Source organism: Mya arenaria, chromosome 2, assembly GCF_026914265.1.
Source record: "Mya arenaria isolate MELC-2E11 chromosome 2, ASM2691426v1".
Lineage (NCBI taxonomy): Eukaryota > Metazoa > Mollusca > Bivalvia > Myida > Myidae > Mya > Mya arenaria.
The window spans coordinates 31,870,148-31,891,677 of NC_069123.1; the positions used below are offsets into that span (position 1 = coordinate 31,870,148).

At 33.3% G+C, this 21,530-nt stretch overlaps 2 protein-coding genes across 2 annotated transcripts; one reads left to right on the forward strand and one right to left on the reverse strand.

The window, feature by feature from the left end:
- The first annotated feature begins 74 nt into the window (after positions 1 to 74).
- LOC128244753 (COP9 signalosome complex subunit 3-like) lies at positions 75 to 11,423 on the forward strand. The gene is made up of 15 exons (XM_052962814.1): positions 75 to 223; positions 1,156 to 1,285; positions 2,022 to 2,134; positions 2,682 to 2,731; positions 3,684 to 3,776; positions 4,434 to 4,508; positions 5,760 to 5,864; positions 6,619 to 6,708; positions 7,068 to 7,118; positions 7,624 to 7,725; positions 8,332 to 8,403; positions 8,885 to 8,971; positions 9,769 to 9,882; positions 10,576 to 10,656; positions 11,063 to 11,423. The coding sequence occupies exons 1-15, from the start codon at positions 166 to 168 to the stop codon at positions 11,117 to 11,119; spliced, it is 1,278 nt and encodes a 425-aa protein (XP_052818774.1). The 5' UTR covers positions 75 to 165; the 3' UTR covers positions 11,120 to 11,423.
- A 4,523-nt stretch (positions 11,424 to 15,946) lies between these two features.
- Positions 15,947 to 17,242, reverse strand: LOC128214270 (neuronal acetylcholine receptor subunit alpha-7-like). The gene has a single exon (XM_052920654.1). The coding sequence runs from the start codon at positions 17,240 to 17,242 to the stop codon at positions 15,947 to 15,949; it is 1,296 nt and encodes a 431-aa protein (XP_052776614.1).
- Positions 17,243 to 21,530: the final 4,288 nt, after the last annotated feature.

Genomic DNA, 21,530 nt, shown 5'->3' on the forward strand with positions numbered 1-21,530 from the left:
TTTTATTTGTTCTCACAACTATTGCGAAAATGTTTCAAGTTGATTTCTTTATTGTGTTGAATTCCGTTTACAAATATTTGCTTCAGTTTGCGAATGACCTAAGCTGCAATTCTACTTCCGGGTATCTGTGAAACTGAAAGCTTGGTCTCTATTTTCTAGCTGATCATGTCTATCAGCGCTTTAGAACAGTATATCATTACTGTTCGTACTCTTTCAGAGCAGGGTAATACAAGATTTTATGATTAAATTTTAAAATTAAATGAAGACAAGATTTTACTGAGAAAAAAAGAAAGAATATTATATTTTGACTGTGCTAAAATATTTGCACACATTCTCAATATATAGAAATATATGCATGTCATTGTAAAAAATGGTATTGTCTTACATGCTGGTGACCACAGGAGTAAGTCTATATGGATGTCAAAATCTTTAGGTGCAGTGATCTTTTTCAGAGATAAAAATTGGTTTTAAGTTAAACCCTGGACGTCTATTTGTCACGAGAGAAATCGTACCATCACATATTCGTACCACTATGATGTCATGCCATATATGGATAAGTCGCCAAAACATATGTAATTTATAGTTCAGTATCTGAATTATAAATCTCCTGTTAATGTCCTCGGTTTTGAAACAAGTTTAGATATAATGCTCAGTCAAAGTCATCAATCAGAAATAGACAATAGTCATCTTCTATACTTGAATTAAACTGATAGTTGAATGATATTCACTGACTGCATCATGACAGTGAAACTTAAGCTGTATGTGTTTCCAAGACCATACATAAAAAGCAACATTTGTGTTTTGTTATTATACACTATTTATACAATCAAAACGCATAAATTGCATTATGAACTTTAAGAAAAGTGTCCTATTGTTTGTATATATGGGATGACTTTTCTAAATATGGTGCATCTTTGCAGTGGTACAAGTTTGTGTTGCTGTAACAGTTCTCTGATATAGTAATGTCTGAATGTAGGAGCAAATATGAAACTTTTCAGTCATTAAACATATGATAAAATGGACCTCAGATAATAGTAAGATATATGCTTCTAGCTATATGGTTAATGTATGGACCCTTTTACAGAGTGGGTTTTTTTTACAAAAAAGGGCACATGTATGTTTGTGAAAATTGATGAACCCAACTCTTTATTACAGGAAATTTTTCCCAGCTATGCGACTTCATCAGCAAAAGTGCAGAGACCCTTAGCAAGAATGAAGGTCCACTGAACAATGTATTGGCAACACTGGATATTCAGCAAGACTCCCTGGGAGTTCTTGGTATCCTGTATGTATTTTTTTTTTATAGAACTCGGAGAAATAGGATTTCAACAAAAATTAGCACTTAAATTTGTTTTGTTAATGATACAGTCAATGAAATTAGTGCTTTGGATTGTAACAGTATTACTTGTTATATTTTTCATGGATGAACAAGTCTGAATTGCTTCACCAGTTCTTGGCAACAAATTTTTTGACAAGGCCTGGGCTTAAAAAAAAAATACATTTGGTTGGGGTTACCCGACCCTACCTATGGAATAGGCGCCGACCCTACCGTTTTTATAGTCAGTTTGAATAAAAAATGAAAAACTAAAAAAAAAAAAAAAAATATTTCGTTTTTTTTTTAATTGCTTTTTAATATTAAGTTTAAACCTTAAATGCTTGTACAGAAGATAGCTTTTACACCATTCTCCAATGATGAAAATTATATTCTTATATAAAACCTAATAAAAAAAATAAATAATTTTTTTTAAAAAGCCTACCTACCCTACCTATTTTTTTTAAGGATGTAACCCTAACCAAACAATGTTTTTTTTTAGGCCCTGCTATGTGTTTTGAAAATCGAGAATTAAAGCTAGCCTGATTATAAGCATTTAACCTGTGCAGGGCTTGTCGGCTTGCACTGTTTCATCCACTGATAATATATAATCACACAAGTCCAGCCAAAAAATATTCAATATAGGCAACTATTGAATATATCTTATGAAAATTATTGATTGAATGTTTTATCGGATTTTATCTTTCAGGTGTGTAAAGTACAGTATGCAAAACATCCCAGACTTTGAGACTCTGTTTGTTCAGACACAGGAATTTATCTTGTCTTGCAATGGAGAGCATGTCAGATATGCCACAGATAGCTGTAAGTTGTTCTTTATTTACAGTGATAATATTTTTGTCATTTTTCTTTAGCTGATTAGTATAAGTTTCAATTGATGATGTTTTCAGCCCTTGAGCCCATTTACTGTTACTAAGGAAGAAACAGTCATTAGTTTTGGCAGCATTGTTTTATAATTGATCTTTTACTTACTTAAAACAGCATAATACCATGATATTCCAGTTTTAACATTGTGGCCGTTTTCCTGTCCAAATCCGACAACATGCACATAGCTTGGACAAAATATCAATGGCGTCATTTTCAGAATAACTTGTCATTAGGATTTTAGTATGCTAATTGCTTTTAAAAATTAATTATTAACTATATGTTATTGAGTTATGGAATATATATGTTTTGAAAACAAGTCAGCCTCAAAATATTTTTGTTGTTAAAATTGCATAAAATTGAAAAAAATGTATAAGCCAGTTTAAGGGTTTTCCTTTTAAATATAGACATGAAAATAAGGTATACTTCATGTATACTTCTTCTGTATTAGCATCATGCCATCAATCAAGTAATTTCTCTCTTACAGATGCAGATTTATGTCACAAATTTACCCAGAACCTTGTGGATAGGAAGCAGGTAAGTAGTTCAGAATATGATGTATATTACAAACAATTGTCGAAATTAGCACAAGCCCGCAAGCTCTATACTGGTCAATTTTTTTGGGGTCTTACTCAAAATCTAGATTTCATATAGCAGGGCTTGTAAAGGTTTAGATGCCAAGCACTAGTGTAAGAATTTGGGCTTGTTCATCTTAAAGTCCGATTTCGAAGGCTGTACAAATAGAGTATTCTGCCATTGTAGAAATAATGCTTTTGAAAGAAATGTTTCTATTTGATCAATTAAACTTAAAGCATTGATTTATATCTTGAAAGAACTTCACATTAGGATATAGTATGAATTGTTAATAAGTAGAATGCAAGATTATTTTACTAGTATTTGAAACCACTTTGCAAAAGATTAATCTTGACTAAAATATTTGATACACATTTCCTTAAAGATGCATTCTTACTCCCAAATAAGATTTAACACGATTAATAATATTGTTTTAATATTCCAAAAAAGATGAATAAATGTCGAAAACAATGCTTCTTATGAAGGATACTGAGTTTAATTTGAAAGAATGAGCATAAAACTCGCTATTTCTACCTTAGGAAACTAAAGTAGACCACAGTAAATCTTTTAGCATTCACCAGTCATTTAATAATTTTGCGCTTTCTGCTATTAAATATACGGTTACAATCTTGTTATCAGTAATTAATATATTCCATAATTGCATTATTTAGTAAGTAGTTAAAGATTTATCAGTCAAAATGTATGTTTGTTATACATGCGTATGCATTGATTTTGAATACGAGTGTCACTTTAAATAATGAGGATTTCTTGTTTTGAGCAAACCATACTTAAAAGATATAAAAATTGAAAATAATTTTCTTTTTCAATGAAGTAGTTATAGAAAAAAATAGGTTATATGTTTTAAATTAAAGCCATATTTACAATACTACTTAATTGTCCCCCGATTTAATTGCAGCCACATCGAGGCATCCCGATCCTAGTGACAGCAATTAACAAGATCCAGTTGTTCCCTGCTCAGCTTACCTCAATACATGCAGATCTGTGCCAGGTATGGGGGTGCCTTATTTTTTAAAGCTTATCTGTTTTTGAAGATAGTATGGCCATAACTAATAGATTCTTCAAAGTGTCATCTGGCTGGTAGAAACCAAAAATGCAGCAGTTTTTTTTTAATAAGAATATTGCAAAAACTGAAAAAAAAAAATTGTAGACTACAGTTGAAATCTTTGGATCGATGTCGCAGGGACTGGCCAAATACTTTGAGCCTTGCAAATATTGAGCCAAGCGGGAATGCTTGCACAGAGTAAAACAAATCGGTTCTTTACATCCAGTTCAAGCTAACGAGGAAATTGAGTCAAGCAATATTGATTCAACGCGTTTCGACTGTAATAAAATAATGAAACAGTTTTAGAAGTATATTAAAAACTGTTTAAGAGACTTACCTATAATAATTTATAACTTGCAAGTGTTTAGTGTTGACTTTTACGATTTCCATTGTCAAGTTCCTTTTCAGAACACATGCTTTAATTGACCTCAAAGTTCCATTACTGAGCCAAGAATGTTTCTAGGATTATATGCCTCGATCAACAAAGAAATGATGTTGTTTTTAACTGTGCTTAAATTTGGAATCATTTTAATAGTGAACCATAAACTAGTGTTCTGATCTCAAAATTACAACTTTAAATGCAGAGATGCTCCTTTTTTACAGCTTTGTTTACTGTCGAAAAATTTCAAGCCAGCATTGCAGTTTATGGATGTTGATATAACAGATATAAGCAAAGAGGTTAGTGTTTTATTCAGTCTGATATTACTTTTATTTATTAAATTTATCAATGTGTTAATGCATATACTAGATCTTGGCCAGTGTTCATAAAACTGCTTCAGTCATTCCTTAAATTAATTTCTCTTCTTAAATGTTTCATAATCAATTAAAAGAAACGTATAGGTGATTTAAGAGATATGTATGTTTATTCAAAAGCATCAATGTAAATAAAGTGTTTCAGATTATTTTATCAAATGACCAGTGAGATACTTAGCTTAGGAAAATGAGAAAATGACTTGGGATGTTTTTACTTGCCAAGAACTTAAGATAACAGGTATATGATAAACAGGTATATAAATAATAGCTACCGGTATATTGATACAGCTATATTGATAATTGCCACATTGAGAGCAGCTTTATTGATAACGGTATATTAATAACATTTACAGAAATTATCTGGTAAATAATGAACAGAGTATTGATAACAGCAATAGTGATAACGGCTATATTAATAACAGTTGCTGCATGTACATATATAACTGGTATGTATTCATTTGATTATACCCCCACAAACAAAGTTTGAGGGGGTATATAGGAGTGAGACGATAACTCATGAAAGGTTTGACAGATTTGAACAATTTTTGGTACACAGGTGTAACATCAAAAGATACAGGTCAAGTTCGATATTGGGGCTGGTGGGGCCAAGGTCAAGGTCACTGTTACTAAAAATAGAAAAACGGTTTCCGGACGATAACTCATGAAAGGCTAGACAGATTTGAACAATTTTTGGTACACCGGTGTAACATCAGAAGATACAGGTCAAGTTCGATATTGGGGCTGGTGGGGCCAAGGTCAAGGTCATTGTTACTAAAAATAGAAAAACGGTTTCCTGACAATAACTCATGAAAGGCTAATTTTTCTTGTCAGCAGTGTAACTTCTAAATTAATCAACAGATTTAAATAAAACAATACATGCATGATAAAAGAAGATGCAGTGTGCAGTAACCTTGGAGTTATGGCCTCTTTTCAAAGGATTTGCCATTCCTGTGTCCAGGCGGCATTTCGGGGTATTCGTCACTCCTGTGACAGCTCTAGTTTTTATCTATATTATTTATCACATATGAAATATAAAAATGAGTCTTAGATGAAGAATATGGCTGAAGCTTGAAAAGAGAAAATTTATACAACAATTGAATTGTGGAATCTTTAATCAAGTATTCGTTCATTGATAATTGTTCATTGTTAATTGTTCATTGTGTTTTTGTACTTCAGGGAGGCCATTTTGATTCAAAAGATTTCTTGTGCTTCTATTATTATGGAGGAATAATCTACACAGCTCTCAAGAAATACGATAGAGCCTTATATTTCTTTGAAATTGTAAGTGGCTGTGCATATTACTACATTTGATTTGCTTTGTGAAAGCTATGGTTTTCTTTTATTTCAATCATGTTTTCATGTTTGCCTGTCAAAGGCATGGGTTGTATTGTATGATCAACCTTTTCAGGAAGGAGGCTTAAGTGAGGCTTCTTCGCTAATACATATTCAAAGGGCTGATTTTATCAATGATTGCACGACAAAACATTGAATGGTCAAAATTTTCAGTTAAAGCTGCACTCTAACAGATTGACATTTTTGACATTTAAAAAAAAAAATTTGTCTCAGAATCAGCCTTCAATTTAGTCATATGAGGTAACTCAAAATATAACAGATCTCAACTGACATATTTAGACATCAGTTTTTGACCATAAATATGACCATCTTACAGCACTGGTTTACAGACATTCACCCAAAAATGGGCTCATTCAATGACAAAATATGAAAAAAAGGTCAAAACCGTCGATCTGTGAGAGTGTCATTGTTATGAATTTTGTGGAATCTTTGTACTAGCAAAGTCAAATACGCATTCAACGACCTGACCAATAAAGTTCAGAAATATTTTTTCCACAATTTGCTTTAATACGTTAACATTTGGAGAAATGGTCCAGTGTAAACATGTTGATTGGTGAAATTTAATGGATTTCAAGGGCTTCTTTATTTAATATCGGTTAGAACTCATTGCTATGTGTAGCTCGTTATACAATTACAGCTACCATGCCAAATTTTTGTTCCAACATGTCTTTTAATTTTACAGGTGATAACATGTCCAAGTACGGCTGTGAGCCACATTATGCTGGAAGCCTACAAGAAGTACATCCTAGTTGCTCTCATCTTGCATGGCAAGGTATGATAGAGGATACCTTTAACAATAAAATGATGGTTTTGCATTGTGTAATATTACACAAATTATTTCTTTGATAAAAATGTTGTAAATGAAATTTCAAAGATAACTGTTCAAGTGTAGTTTGGTTAGCTTATAAGCTATTGTCGTTTATATTAGTTGATTGGCATGCTTAAGGGTTTTGTTTTGGTAGTTGTTAATGCAGATTTTTTCAGACTACAATGTACTGATGCACCAAACCACCATGCGTTACTCATGAATACATGTATTACTTCAGGCGCATACTTGATTAAATAAAAATAATATTTCGTTGCATAATTGAATAATATATGTAATGATTTTTTCGTTTTTATATTTTTCAGCTCCCCACCTTACCAAAGTACACTTCACCAGTTGTGGCGAGATATATTAAGGTAGTGAGGCATTTATGTTTACTTAATCCCTGTATAATATGTATAGTTTCAAGAAGGCATTTTTGGTTATTAACTTAGTCTTAAAGGAGCACTATATAGGTTGATGTCAAAAATTTTTTATCGGTATAATGCATTATTGCGTTAAACTCATTTGACTTTAAAGATCAAAACAAAAAAGGCATATGTGATATATGTACAGATAAAAAACAGAGATATTTTGAGCTTTTTTAACTAAGGAATTTGTTGCCAGGTAGCTTTTAATAAAAAATAAAAACATTTACAAAGGCTTATATTTTTGTAAAATGATATCTGAGATGAATTCCATGGCTAAAACCTTAAAAAGATCTTGTAATTTAATAGAAACCCAGTGGTCGGAATTATCACACAAGCCCTGAACTGGTAAAATGATTTCCGGGCTTGCTCAAATTCAGGATTTTATATGGCTTGTTGATTATTTTTATTGTAAGCACTTCTGTACATTTATTTTGATATTGTATAATTGCAGCCTGTTTGTCAACCATACCATGACCTGGTGTCAGCCTACTCAACAATCAATCCGGAGGAACTACAGAAGGTCATAGAAAAACACCAGGAAACTTTCAACAGGGTATGTGCTGTTAGTGGATATGCAGTGAAATGAATTGACATTGATTGTGTGTAAATCTAGACTAATGGAAAATTTAGACTATTGAATCAAATAGTAACAGAGGATCCAGACTATTGAATCAATTGTTATGGAAAATCTAGACTATTGAATCAATAGTAACAGAATATCAAGACTATTGTATCAATAAAAATGAAAATTCTAGACTATTGAATTAATAGTAATAGAAAATCTAGACTATTGATCAATAATAATGAAAAAATATACAATTGAATTAAATAGTAACAGAAAATCCAGACTATTGAATCAAAAGTAACAGAAAATCTACACTATTGAATCAATAGTAATGGAAAATTTAGACTATTGAATCAATAGTTACAGAAAATCTAGACTATTATGAAATGTGACTTTTAGAATTTTCATTTAGGCTTAACACTTTGGGCACTCAATACTAAACTAAAGTTTGTGCCATTATTGCAACATTGGTGGTCTCTCAGGCTTTCATATTTTTTGTAACTTTTGCACAGAGAGAATTAATTGTTTCCTCTTTAAAAAGTGCAGTTGTGTGTGACTATTTGGTTCATCTATAGTTTGTTTCTGTATTTTCAGGACACAACTATGGGCTTGGTAAAACAGTGCTTGACCGCCATGTACAAGAAAAACATACAGAGATTAACAAAGGTACAGTATCAAAGATGGCTGTCAATCAATAGGAGCACAAAATTGCAAACCAGTTAACAGTAGGATCTAGCCTATTTCAGGCAGCACAAATGATATGAAATAACTACATTTAAGTGAGGTCATTATGGGGATTTAACAACCGAGTGAAGCAATTAGTGACAAGGTTTTATCCAATCGGAATCAAGGAACTAATAAGATTAAATTATGGTGGTTGTCCAGTAAGCACAGTGTTAAGCGCACTCGCTTCTCACCTATGCGACCTGGGTTCGATTCATGGCCTGGGTGCATGGGAGTTTGGTTTGTGGTCACAAAGCCGGACAAGTGGGTTTCTTCCTGGTACATCGGTTTCCCCACCAAACAAGACCATACTCTTGCATAAAATTGTGTCAGCAAGAGTGATTAATATAATGTTGAAATAACTTGTTTCACAATCGTTGTTAAATATTCAAGTTTAAACCAATATGTGTTGCATTTCTTTCAGACGTTCTTGACCCTCTCACTGACTGACATGGCGAACAGGGTAAAGCTGTCAGGACCCAAAGAAGCAGAAAAATATGTGCTGCACATGGTGAGTGCTAGTTTGCAAGATAATTTATGTTATTGAAGTTTCTGTGGTTGGTTCTGACAATAGCATTTTATTAGGTTGTCTGTTAGCGCAGTGTTTAGCCAACCCGCTTCTCACCTAGGAATTCTGGTTAGATTCCTGGTCATCAAGCAGCACAAGTGGGTTTCTTTGAAGTACTCTGGTTTTATTCACACACAAGGACCACACTCTTGCATTCCATCGTACGCACAAGAGTGATCAATACAATGTTGTAATAACTTGTTTCACAATCATTTTAAAATAAATAAGTTTGAGCTCTTTAGTATTTTTCTGATTGTTTTTTTCTTTTTTCTTAAAATATGGTGGTTACCATAGTTTCATTGAATGAGATAAGCATTTTAACAGATTGCATTAGATTAAAAGCCAGTCATTTATTCCTTATTTGGACTACCAGTATCTACATGTACATATTTTAAAACAGAAAAGTAAAATGCTGTGACTCAGAAAACAGGCATATGTAAAGATGCACTCATACTCCCAAATCAGCAGTACCACAATTAACACAATTGTTTAAATTCACTGAAAGGGATGAATAAATATCATGAACAATGTTTTTTTATGAAGGATACCATGTTTAATTTGAAAGAAAGGTGCAGAAAACATGGTATTTCTACCTTATGAGATGATGGTTGATCATGGTAAATCTTTTAGGACCCACCAGTCATTTAATATTTGTGTGTATTCAGCTATTGAATTCACAGTTACAATCTTGTTATCAGTACTTGTTATATTTATTTTAAATACGAGCATCACTTTAACAGATTGAAGACGGGGAAATTTATGCGACAATCAACCAGAAAGATGGCATGGTTCGTTTCCATGACAACCCGGAAAAGTACAACAGTAGTAAGATGCTTCTACAGCTTGATCAGGAGGTAAACAGTTTGAGAGATCAATGCAAGATGATTGTAACTTCGGGGGTGTAAAGCTTCTTAAGGATTTTTAAAAAAATTAACACTGAATGGATACTTTATGGACAGTGGTCGAAATTGGCACAAACCCGCAAGCCCTGCACTGGTAAAATCCTCTTTTAATCTTTTATATACTTTTGGAAGAGCAATGACATTTTAACATAGGTTTTTTTAATAAAAGTTTCGAATACAAGTTGAACATTATATGAATCATTTTTTCCCCTTTTTTGCCAAAATCAATACTATGTTTCCCCTATCAAAGGGCCACCACCATTCCCTTAAACATTGAAAAAACACATGTTTATCATGATTATGTTTAAGATATTTTCCTTTAAAACACTCTAAAACACTCATAAGTTTGAAAATTACAAGAAAAAGTTCCAAAACAAATATAGCGAGCTAAGCTTGATCCTGTTCTAAGGGATATTTAGAGAAATAAGGGCCATATCAATATAGAATGGTTTGAGCCTGTCTTACGCTAAGTACTCAAAATTTACTGAAAATTACCAGTGTTTTGTTAACATTCAAGCAAATCTCTCTTTTCGAGTTTTCTGTTTTCCTATATTCACTCCATTATTATATTTTGGTTCTTAAATAAATTATTGGCGTTGCTCAAGCCTCATTCTTTACTTAATATAGATCAATTCTTTAATTCAGCTTCAAAAATGCATTCATCTGGACGCTAAACTGAAGGAAATGGACAACGAAATAGCTGTGAATCCCCAGTATGTTCAAAAGGTATGTCTGTAACTGCCTCTTAAAAATCATAAGTACATTTCTTGGGTAAACTTTATGAAAATGCTTGATGATATCAGAACTGTTTATCGAAGAATTACTGTCTGAGGTCAAACATCATTTAATGATTTTGCACCATCTGGCATTAAACCCCCTACACAATCCCACATAAGCTTATTTTTTTAAAAATGCTTTCGTTTTGTGACAGTATTAGAGATTAAATGATTAAGAATTGGCCTCTTTTTTCCATCTGTCTGTCTGCATTTGTATTTCTTTTACAAAAGTAACTTCATTATGGATTATCTAAAATGTTGATCTTATAAATCTTACCAAAGATCTGGTTTAAAACGAATGAAGTTTAGCATAATTTAATTGTATATTGAATAATCTTTTTTGTCTTTTTTGACAGAGCTCGGGAATGCATGATGATGACATCCCGGGGAGTTCGAAAATGCAGAGTTACTAAGGATATCATTGTGATCAAAGACCCATTCCAAACATGGTGTTATACATGTACTTTATAAATGTGTTGTTTTGGGGACATTTGAAAATCTGTGAATTTTGGCATTGGAAAAAAGAAGGTGCACATTTTAAATATTTGAACTACTCTGAAATCTGTAATCCAAATATAAATTGAAATGTGCGAAGGTGACTATGAACTGTGCTATCATGTTATTGCAGTTTAATAGGTATTTAATGTTCAGTAACATTGTTATATGCTTTGACATGCTCATTGAAAACGAAAAAAAAATGAAGAAAACTAGTTTCTTGATATTTTCAAACAGTGTTATTTTTACCTGCAAAAATGAATGGTCTTGCTGGCAAAGACCGCAATAATTGAATACATATAAAATATATTTGAATGTCATGTTTGGTTAGAAAATGAGAACATTTTGTCCAATCGATGAAGGTGCATAACACAAACATCTATAAATGCTATGATCTACGGTCATTGTTACACATGTATACAGTAACTTATCTTGATTTGTTTGTTGACTGCATAAAATGGCAGACTTACAGAAATCATGTGGTCCAGCATTGACATTGTCTGTGGAATCACATTTTTATGTCCATTCTCTTAATTTAAGAATTTCTTCCAATCTTTACCAAATTTTATTACAATGTTTATTGGCATAACGTCTCTGCCAGTATTGATCAACAGCCAGTTTGCAAAATTTACTTAAGAGTTATAGGCCTTAAATGGTTACAACTGACCAAATTCACATGATCTGCTGAATACTTTGAGCACTGCTTATCCGATCTTATCTAAACTTGATTACAATGTTTATTGGAATTGTATCTCAACAAAAAGCCAGAGATTGTAATATTATAACTTGAAGTAAGACACTTGAATTTTCAAATTTTACTATGTTCAGGGGCATACATCAGGCATCAACTTTGGTTTGACAGAAATGGCAGATGCTTTAATCTCGAGATAAGGAATAGAAAATGGCTAATAGGTATAGATATATAGACATGAAACTTTTAATTGGTTAAAATTTGTTGTAATTCAACTGGGAGTTAGCTATAAGCATCCTTACTAATCTCTGTATACTATATTGACTAACTGAGACTAAGCTGATGAAAGGACCTTTACAGATCGATAGTTTGTGCTCATGTGTGCATTTGTACAATTGAAGATGCTTCAAATACACTACTGATATCCACTTTGCCCTCTCTTAATTGAGCATTTCTTGTCCAATCTATACCAAATGCGGTTACAATGTAGGACATGGTATCTTGATCACTTTCAATAAAAAGCCATATTGCATTTTATTCCAGAGTTGTGGCCCTTAAATTGTTAAAACTTCACCAATTCACTTTGTTTCTAAAGGAACTGAGCTCTCGTGGATATCGAACCGCTATACATGTTTGGATGAGAGTCAATAACAAGTGTGCCATGATTGCTCTAAATTGTTTACCTGAGTAACCTTTAAACCTGTTTTCCCTAAACCATGTTACACACCAAATATCTTTGTTCTAGGTATTTGGGCTTCAGACAAGATTATAACTTTTTCCCTTTATATTTTATGTCACACTTGTGACCCTCGGTGCGGGGCCAATTTAAAACCCAGGGGTATAACTTTAACAATCGTGGTAGAGAACCATTAGACAATGCTACACACCAAATAGCTTGATATTTGTTCTCAAAACTACATACAACGTCCAAATTTTATTGCTGTAGCTTTGAAAATAAGAAAGTAGGTCAAAAGGTCACTCTTTAAAGTCAATATAGACATTTGTTTGAAAAACTAAACAAACGGCCCAAATTTCATTGCAGAAGCTTCAAAAATAAGAAAGTGAGTCAAAAGGTCACAATCAAGGTCATCCGCGCAGAACATTGATATTTGTTTTTTTCAAAACTGTACACATGGTCCTAATTTCACTGCTGTAGCTTCAAAATTGAGAAAGTAAGTCAATAGGTCACAGGCAAGGGCATTTAAGCATAACATTGATACTTGTTTTCAAAGCTGTACACATGGTCCAAATTAAATTGCCGACAGTAGGTCAAAAGGTCACAGTCAATGTCATCCAAGGACATTATTTCATAGTTGCTTTTTAAATCTGTATGCATGGTCCAAATTCCATAGATATAACTTAAAAAAGTAGGCTAAAATAGATGGGCGAGCTTTGACCAAATGGTGCATAACTGAAACATATTTGGTTACCCTTAGAAGTTTTTTAATACAAATATATAAACAGAATTATACCTACTAACAAATTCTTATACAAGTGTGGAATCTCAAATTCAAGTTTATGTGATTTTTTTCGGGGAATTCATCGAAACACAGGAACATTTATTCTGGGAATGTAGAATTACACAAAATCTGTGGTCTCATTTAAGAAGAATAATTGATCATAATCCAAACTCGATCAATTTAAACTTAAAAACCATAAGCTTTGGCATCTTTGAACAATTACAACATAAGGCAATAATAAACTTGTTAATACTTTTTAATACTGCTAATGAAGTTTTTTATTTTTAACATAAAAACAGAAACACTTTACCAACCTTTGCATCCTTTTTGAACTATGTAAAACTTAGAGAAAAAATAGAGCGCGAAACAGCTCTAGCCAACAACAAAATAAACTTCCATGAAAACAAATGGAATCTGCTGAATAACTACATAAATACCTCCTTTCTATTTCTATCCTTTCTATCCGTTCTACCCTTCTCCATTATTATCTTCTTACTCTTTTTTCTTTAAACACTTAAATATTGAAAGATTAAATAACTGCTACCTGCTTTGACAGTCACCCATATAGACCTTTTTGTACAATATTTTTTTGCGTGCAATATCACTCATACACCAATACTTAAAAAACAAATATTATGTAATACAAATAACAACGCTATATAAATGTCTCAATGATATGTATATATATGTTTGCAATGTGCTGTGTTGTATAATATTTGTCAATATTGAATAATAAAAAAATGGTGGAGGGCCGCCATACATGATGCTATATATAACAAATATCAATGTTCAGGGAATTTTGAATTTATTCGTATACATGTATAAGTTTATAAAAAAACCTGTTATCCCTGAGACAGGGTACGTTTTGAATCCCGAGTGATGATTTGGTAGAGGACCACTTCATGATGCTACATACTGTGCCTAACGGTTTCAGACTAGAAGATGTTCGAAGATTTTGCTGTAAAGTATAAAGAAATCTTGTGACCCCTGGGTCGCACTTCTGACTCCAGGGACATATTTTGAACAATCCTGTTCAGCGACTAAAGGCTGGCTTGGAGGACGGCGCCATGGCATAAGCTCTTCTTGCCTGTGGCCAGTAAAGATAAACATGTGTGAACCCATATGTTTTACAAAGGGCAATAATAATCAGTACCTTAGTTTTAACACTTTATTTCGTGATAAAAAACTCCGTAAAAGTGCATTTAACAAAGAATGAAATAGTCCCTTTGAAAATTGTTTGAGTCGACATTCAGTTCGCGGTGTTCTATTTTAGATTGATAGCAATGTTATTTTTTGCATGACGGAGACACAAGGGCCATGACAACACCGACATGTTTTATTCGAAAACACGACTAGCGTTGAATAAAAGAGGACAGGCACCCCTTAAATTCTTATTACATGTACTTAATATCTTTGACCGTTTAAAAAAGATCCATTTGAAAGCGAACGAGGAGTTGTGCACATGAAATGTTATAACTATCAAATGGCTATAACTCACTGGACAAAGGAAAGGGTTAGACGATTATTTCTTTATGTACATCCTCGACTACAAATACTAATTCTTCCTACTCCCAGGTACGTCTGCATGGTGCAGCAGTGTGAAAGGTAGAAAGAGATCTCTTAAAATGAAAGAGGTGGTGCGCACATAATGATTTGCGAGTTTGTGGATGACGGGCAACAAGCGCAACGATATCTTTTAGGCCTTCCGAGCGTAATTAACGACAATTCAATAAGTCGACTATGGTTTATTATGTTCTTTTTTATCAATTGATAAACGTGTATAAAATGTTACTACATCTAATTGGTGTAACCGAAGCACTAAAGTTTTAAGATACATGTTTTAATAATTTATGCATATTTATCCAAGCCATGCATTGACCTTTACCATACTTACAATCGACATATGTCAATAGACCATAGAACAATATGAAATTCATTTAGTAAAAATCATTTGGATCGACCCGCTTATGAACTTTGCCATACATAATATCAGCATAATCTATTCCAGATTCCACAACGGTATTTAATGATTTTATCTATTTCTCCATTCGGGATCAATTTAATGGATTTGTAATTATTGCATTAATTATTTATAGTTTTTATTGTATGTAATGGCAATGTGTATATTCTGACTAGTTTCACTCCGATAGCGCAACGGTAGATCGACCGCTAGGTCACAGGTTATATTCCAGACAGCGTCAAAAGGAACGACATCTTAAATGATACAATCACGGCAGTAGCTCCCTTAAATTAAAGAACTGGGTAGTTTGGATTTTCGCAAATGAACAGATCCCTACCAAGGTGCTAAAACCTTTCACAGTGTTCATGATTCTGTCAATGAACATATTCAATCAAACCAAGCTTTGTTTTCATACTTCAGCCAATTGTTAAAGACTGGTTAATTCTCTTGTTTGGTTTAAGTTAGCCAAATATTTTTAGAATGGTCAACATTCATCCTAAAAATAATATTTACAAATTAAATCATTTAAATGTGCAAACTAGCCTAAAATAACCTATTGGTTTGTGTAATTGAATGTGTAATGGTTACAAAGAGTAGATCTGCTTAAGTTCTGCAGAACCTATTAATCATTAATCTAATGTTCTCCATGTGCATCTTCTTGAAGTTCCTCATTTCTCACGGCAAGTGCAAAAATTACAATCGTCACTGTCAGATTTACAACGAGAAAAAACAAGAGGAAGATGTTGTCAAAGGCCTTCACTACGAAAGGCCATGTAACCTTTTCCCTCTCATCAAAGAATGTGTTGTAGGCAACCGTCGGTATTTCTTGCTCTTCATCATGGCTAAGCCCACTCATCCTCCCGTTGGAGTGTTTAATTTTCACCGTTGTCTTCCCCTTACCGAACTTCTTTGCATGTGTTGTAAAGAGATGCGCCATCGACTGAAGGCAATTTGGAACGGGGAGCTCCGGGTCTCGATGATACAAACGTATCTGTACTATCGTTACAATCGCTATCAAAACGCTGAGAAGGGTGCTGATGAAAACATAGACATTTAACATTGAAACGTTGTCCGAATTTTCCGGCAGATTTCCGCTCACTATTGTCAAAAACACAGCTAGTGCAAGAAACACAGTAATCACGAAACTCGCCTTTTCACCAGACTGCACAGGCAAAATAAAAACACAAATGTTCATAAAGGAAAGCAAAACTATTGGAAGAAATACATTCAGGATAAAGTACACGGGATTTCGTCGCAGAGTCAGAGAACAGATTATGTGAATGTCATCGTCTCCATCGTCGGACACTATGGCCTCCATTTCCGTTTCTACAATTGTCCATCCGGCCGTGCTGCCATACCCATGGAAATCTATGTGATCTTCTAAAGACTGCATTTTCACTTCTTTCCCCGTATACCCGAACGCTTCAAACACCATCGAACACTTCTGTGTGTCAAAGGGAAACTTGCGTACATCGGCGGCGCAAGTGGTTTGAAACACTTCCGTCGGGTTCCACTCAACTTTTCCATCATGGTTAACAATCACTTTTAGCGAATTCGTCCCGAGCTCGGTTTGCTTCGTTACTGAATTTTCGAGGAAAATGTACGGCTTCCACACACGCGTTTGTTCTAAATGGATATGCGAAATGTTTTCGAAGTCCGTCGGATTCCATTGCAAAAATTCGTCAACCCAGAAAAAGGACACCTTAGATGTGAGAAAAATTGTTTGCTTAACTTCATTGAAGTCAATTACAGCAATAATTGACAAGCTTATGTTCACAACCGTTGGCGTTGACCAGTCTTTCACCGGTCTTACTTCTTTATTATAAGTGTTGTTGCCGAATAAATAGTTCCAAATGTCATGTCCACCACTTGAATATGCAGATGCGATATACATCCACAAAATGAGCATCATCATACTGGTCCTTGACATTTTTATGTTATATACTCAAACACAAGTTTTTTGTCTTAAAAATAAAATACTTGTTTCATAAACAATTCATGCCGCTGTGAACAGTACAGCACAGTCACCCAGTCATGGTAAAGGCGCTTTTATACGGTCCGATGTCTATGTTTCCATTTGTATTTTCCAATACCATTACCCATACTACAAATGCGTGTCATTGTTAACGTCCGTCTCATTTAGATTTCTGTTATGTGTACCTAGCAATTGGGTCCTGTCGTCCCTCATGGTATCCTATAGATTTGTATTCGATCTCAATTAAGAATGCAAACCAATTAAGACATCAATAAATTTGATTAATATATTTGTATTTGATCGTACATTTGTTTAAATTTCGCTTTTATTCTTTAAGGATTGAAACTATTATAATTGCAGTTCGTCGGTGTATGTAAACTAAAAGGTTAAAAGGTTAGTCAGTGCATGGTTTAGGAAGTCTGAAAAAGGACTTGCAAAAATGTTTCTTATTTTTGTTAACAATTGTTGTTATTTTAGATATATGTCAATCACTGCCTTTTTAATTGGCTGTACGTTTACGCTTCCATTTTGTTCCTTACTATATACTATGTACTATGTGTTTGTATAGGTTCATATGTATTGTACATTGTCAACATTAGTAATTCATTCTGAACTTGCCATCTATTATCATTTTTATTTTTTGCATTTTTTGCTACAACGAAGTCATCTTCTCTAGTCATTATTGAATACAAATATATTATTGCACTCTCCCCTCCTTCGGTTGGACTTGGTTTGGGACTTTTATGTACGCCCAACTTTATGGGACTTACTTATTATTTTACTCATATTCTTACTTATATAATTATACAATATATATTGGCTGGTATAAATGCACCAGCCCTTTTCAATCCAATAGCTGTAAGTGCTTCTTAAACCATAAATGAACTCCGGATTTGTGAGAGTGCAAATATAAAGAACTTCACAAGTATCCGTGCACTAAACAAAGGTTTCCATATACATATGAACCATTATTTTTTAATAGATAATGTAATTATATTTTAAAATTTTAAGTTTATCACCCGGATACACGTTCATTGGAAGAATAACAGCACGGTTTAAATTAAGTGATATGAATAGACAAGATCCGATAAATAATGTCGTCAATACTTTTCCGAAAATCTACTTTTTGCAGGATACGGCACACCGGTGGAGCACGTTTAATGACTTTAATCATAACAGAAGTAAACAAAGTCAAATTCAAATGAGAGTTAATATGCACAGATAATTAAATTCCCAAGATAAAAATCATAACATTTAACTGCTAAATAAAATTACTACGCTATCTACTTGCAGCGGACTTGAACGTACCGCTTTTTGAGTATGTAAACCGTCCGCGGTTGTTTTCGAAAAAGGAGTTCCGAATGCCCCAGACGACTCAGAAAGAAAATTCATCGATCAAGCCAAAAGGTTTAGCGTTTAATGTTACGCGAAAGTGATATTGAAATTAAAAACATATCAAGAAACCTGTTGTTGTTTTTCACTCACGTTTTACAATAACACCAAAACATATTGTATTGTCTGCACCATTTTAGTTATTTAAACTTGTTTGGGAAGTTTGTGCCCATAACAGTCTAATTCGCATTTCAGCGTGTACGTTTTGTAATTTTGTCTTAAAGTGACACTCTTAATCAAAATCAATACATACACATATATAACAAACATCAATTTTGACTGATAAACCTGGATTCGTGAAGGTCGAGGTATTCAAAACGTTCTTTTTTGCATAATACGGACTCGACCATCAGCTCCCTAAAGAAATATTGTCTGTCGATATATCAATTACTAATGTATTAATCGCAATTGAAAGCTTAACAATTACAATCAATTTAGCAATACTTGTCAACGGTTCTGACAAAAACATCAATTACTGACTAACGAGTAATCGAGTACTTTAATTACAAATTATATCTTTTTTAAAAAATAAAGAAGAATATTGAGTTTACCAGTGAGATAACAGAAATTTGATATTTTTATTGGAAACTACGAAGTGTAAAGAACAACTTTAAGGACTCATTTTAAAATAATTGATGTTGCTTAACTTTGATAAAAATTGGTAACCTCCTTTTTGAAACAACACATTATGTCAATAATAAAAATTATCATTAAAATAATAATAAAAATGAAAATAATAATATTAATAATAATAATTTGATATTTAAAACGATTGCATATTTTAAGCAAAGATTTGTTTTTTTAATAAGCATAGCTTAACGCTTATTAGGTAAATGGTAATATTAAGAACTTCTTTTAAAATCAATTGATATTGCTTCACTTTGATAAAAATTGGGAACCTCCTTTTTGAAACAACAAAATATGTCAATAATTAAAATATTATAATTAAATAATAATAAATATGATATTAATAATAATAATTTTATATTAAAAACGATTGCATATTTTAAGCAAAAAGTTTTTTTTAATAAGTATAGCTTAACGCTTATTAGGTATATGGTAATCCTTTTTTCAAACGTTCTATATAAGCAGAATGTTCGAACATTTGATTTGTACAAAATCATATTTAAACAAAGAAAGAAAGGCTCAAACATAAAATCAAGTTATATAATCTTTTTAATATCTTTTCAAACTGTCTGACTATGTCATACCAACTTCATGAACAATCAATAAATTAAAAGACCCCAAAATAAATAATCTGAAACACGTCAAAAGTCAACAACGAAGTGTGGTCTTCAGTTTTCGACCCGTCTACAAGCTTTAAAGACTGATCTCATACAAGTATCCATTCTCAATGCTCCAGTCCGCTTGAAGCAATTAAAGTTTAAAACACCAAATCGTTAATAAAACATCAATGGCCGTGTGCATTTTATGACTTCAACCGACCAATATTTAGCTCAATGGTAGAGCTTCATACTAGTAGGTCACGGATTTAATCGCGGACCGCGTCATGCGGAAAGAACGGTTTCATTACGGCTATTGCTATTTTCATTGAGCTCAGCATCAGATGAGAGTACTGGGAAATTTGGGTAAGTTACTGTCGTTCTCGTGCTGCCATCATATCGGTTTGGTTTCAATTCATGAGAACAATTATAAACAGAAAATTGTTAACGCGCGATAGCTGAATGGTACGTTAGGTCACGAGTTCAAGCACAGACCAAGTCATATGGAAGTACGTTTAAACAAGAGGACCAAGATGGCCCTATATCACTCACCTCAGTAAAACATTGTGCCATAGACTTGTTGATAACAGGGCGATAACAGGGATTTGGCATCTCTGATGTATGAAAATGTTACCTCTAGAGTGTTAACAAGGTATTTCCATAGTTGGGCTCTGTGACCTAGTTTTTGACCCCAGATGACCCATATTCAAACTTGAGCTAGAAATCATCGAAACAAGCTTTCTGGCAAATTTCCAGAATATTTGGGCTGAAAATGTTACCTCGAGAGAGTTAACAAGGTATTTCCGTATTTGGACTCTGTGACCTATTTTTGACCCCAGATGACCCAAATTCGAACTTGAGCTAGAAATCGTCGAAAAAACTTTTCTGACATATTTTAAAGGATATTTGGGCTGAAAATGTTACCTCTTTAGTGTTAACAAGGTATTTCCGTAGTTGGGCTCTGTGACCTATTTTTTGACCCCAGATGACCCAAATTCGAACTTGAGCTAGAAATCATCAAAACAACCTTTCTGACAAATTTCCAGGATATTTGGGCTGAAAAAGTTACCTCTAGAGTGTTAACAAGGTATTTCCATATTTGGGCTCTGTGACCTATTTTTTGACCCCAGATGACCTATATTCAAACTTTAGCTGGAAATCATCAAAACAATCTTTCTGACAAATTTCCAGGATATTTGGGCTGAAAAAGTTACCTCTAGAGTGTTAACAAGGTATTTCCATACTTGGGCTCTGTGACCTTGTTTTTGACCCCAGATGACCAATATTCGAACATGAGCTAGAAATCATTGAAACAACCTTACTGACAAATTTCCAGGATATTTGGGCTGAAAATGTTACCTCTTGAGTGTTAACGAGGTATTTCCATATTTGGGCTCTGTGATTTAGTTTTTGACCCCAGATGACCCATATTCGAACTTGAGCTAGAAATCATTAAACCAACCTTTCTGACAAATTTCCAGGATATTTGGGCTGAAAATGTTACCTTTTGAGTGTTAACAAAGTTTTTCCATATTTGGGCTCTATGGCCTAGTTTTTGACCCCAGATGACCCATATTCGAACGTGAGCTAGAAATCATCGAAACAACCTTTCTGAAAAATTTCCAGGA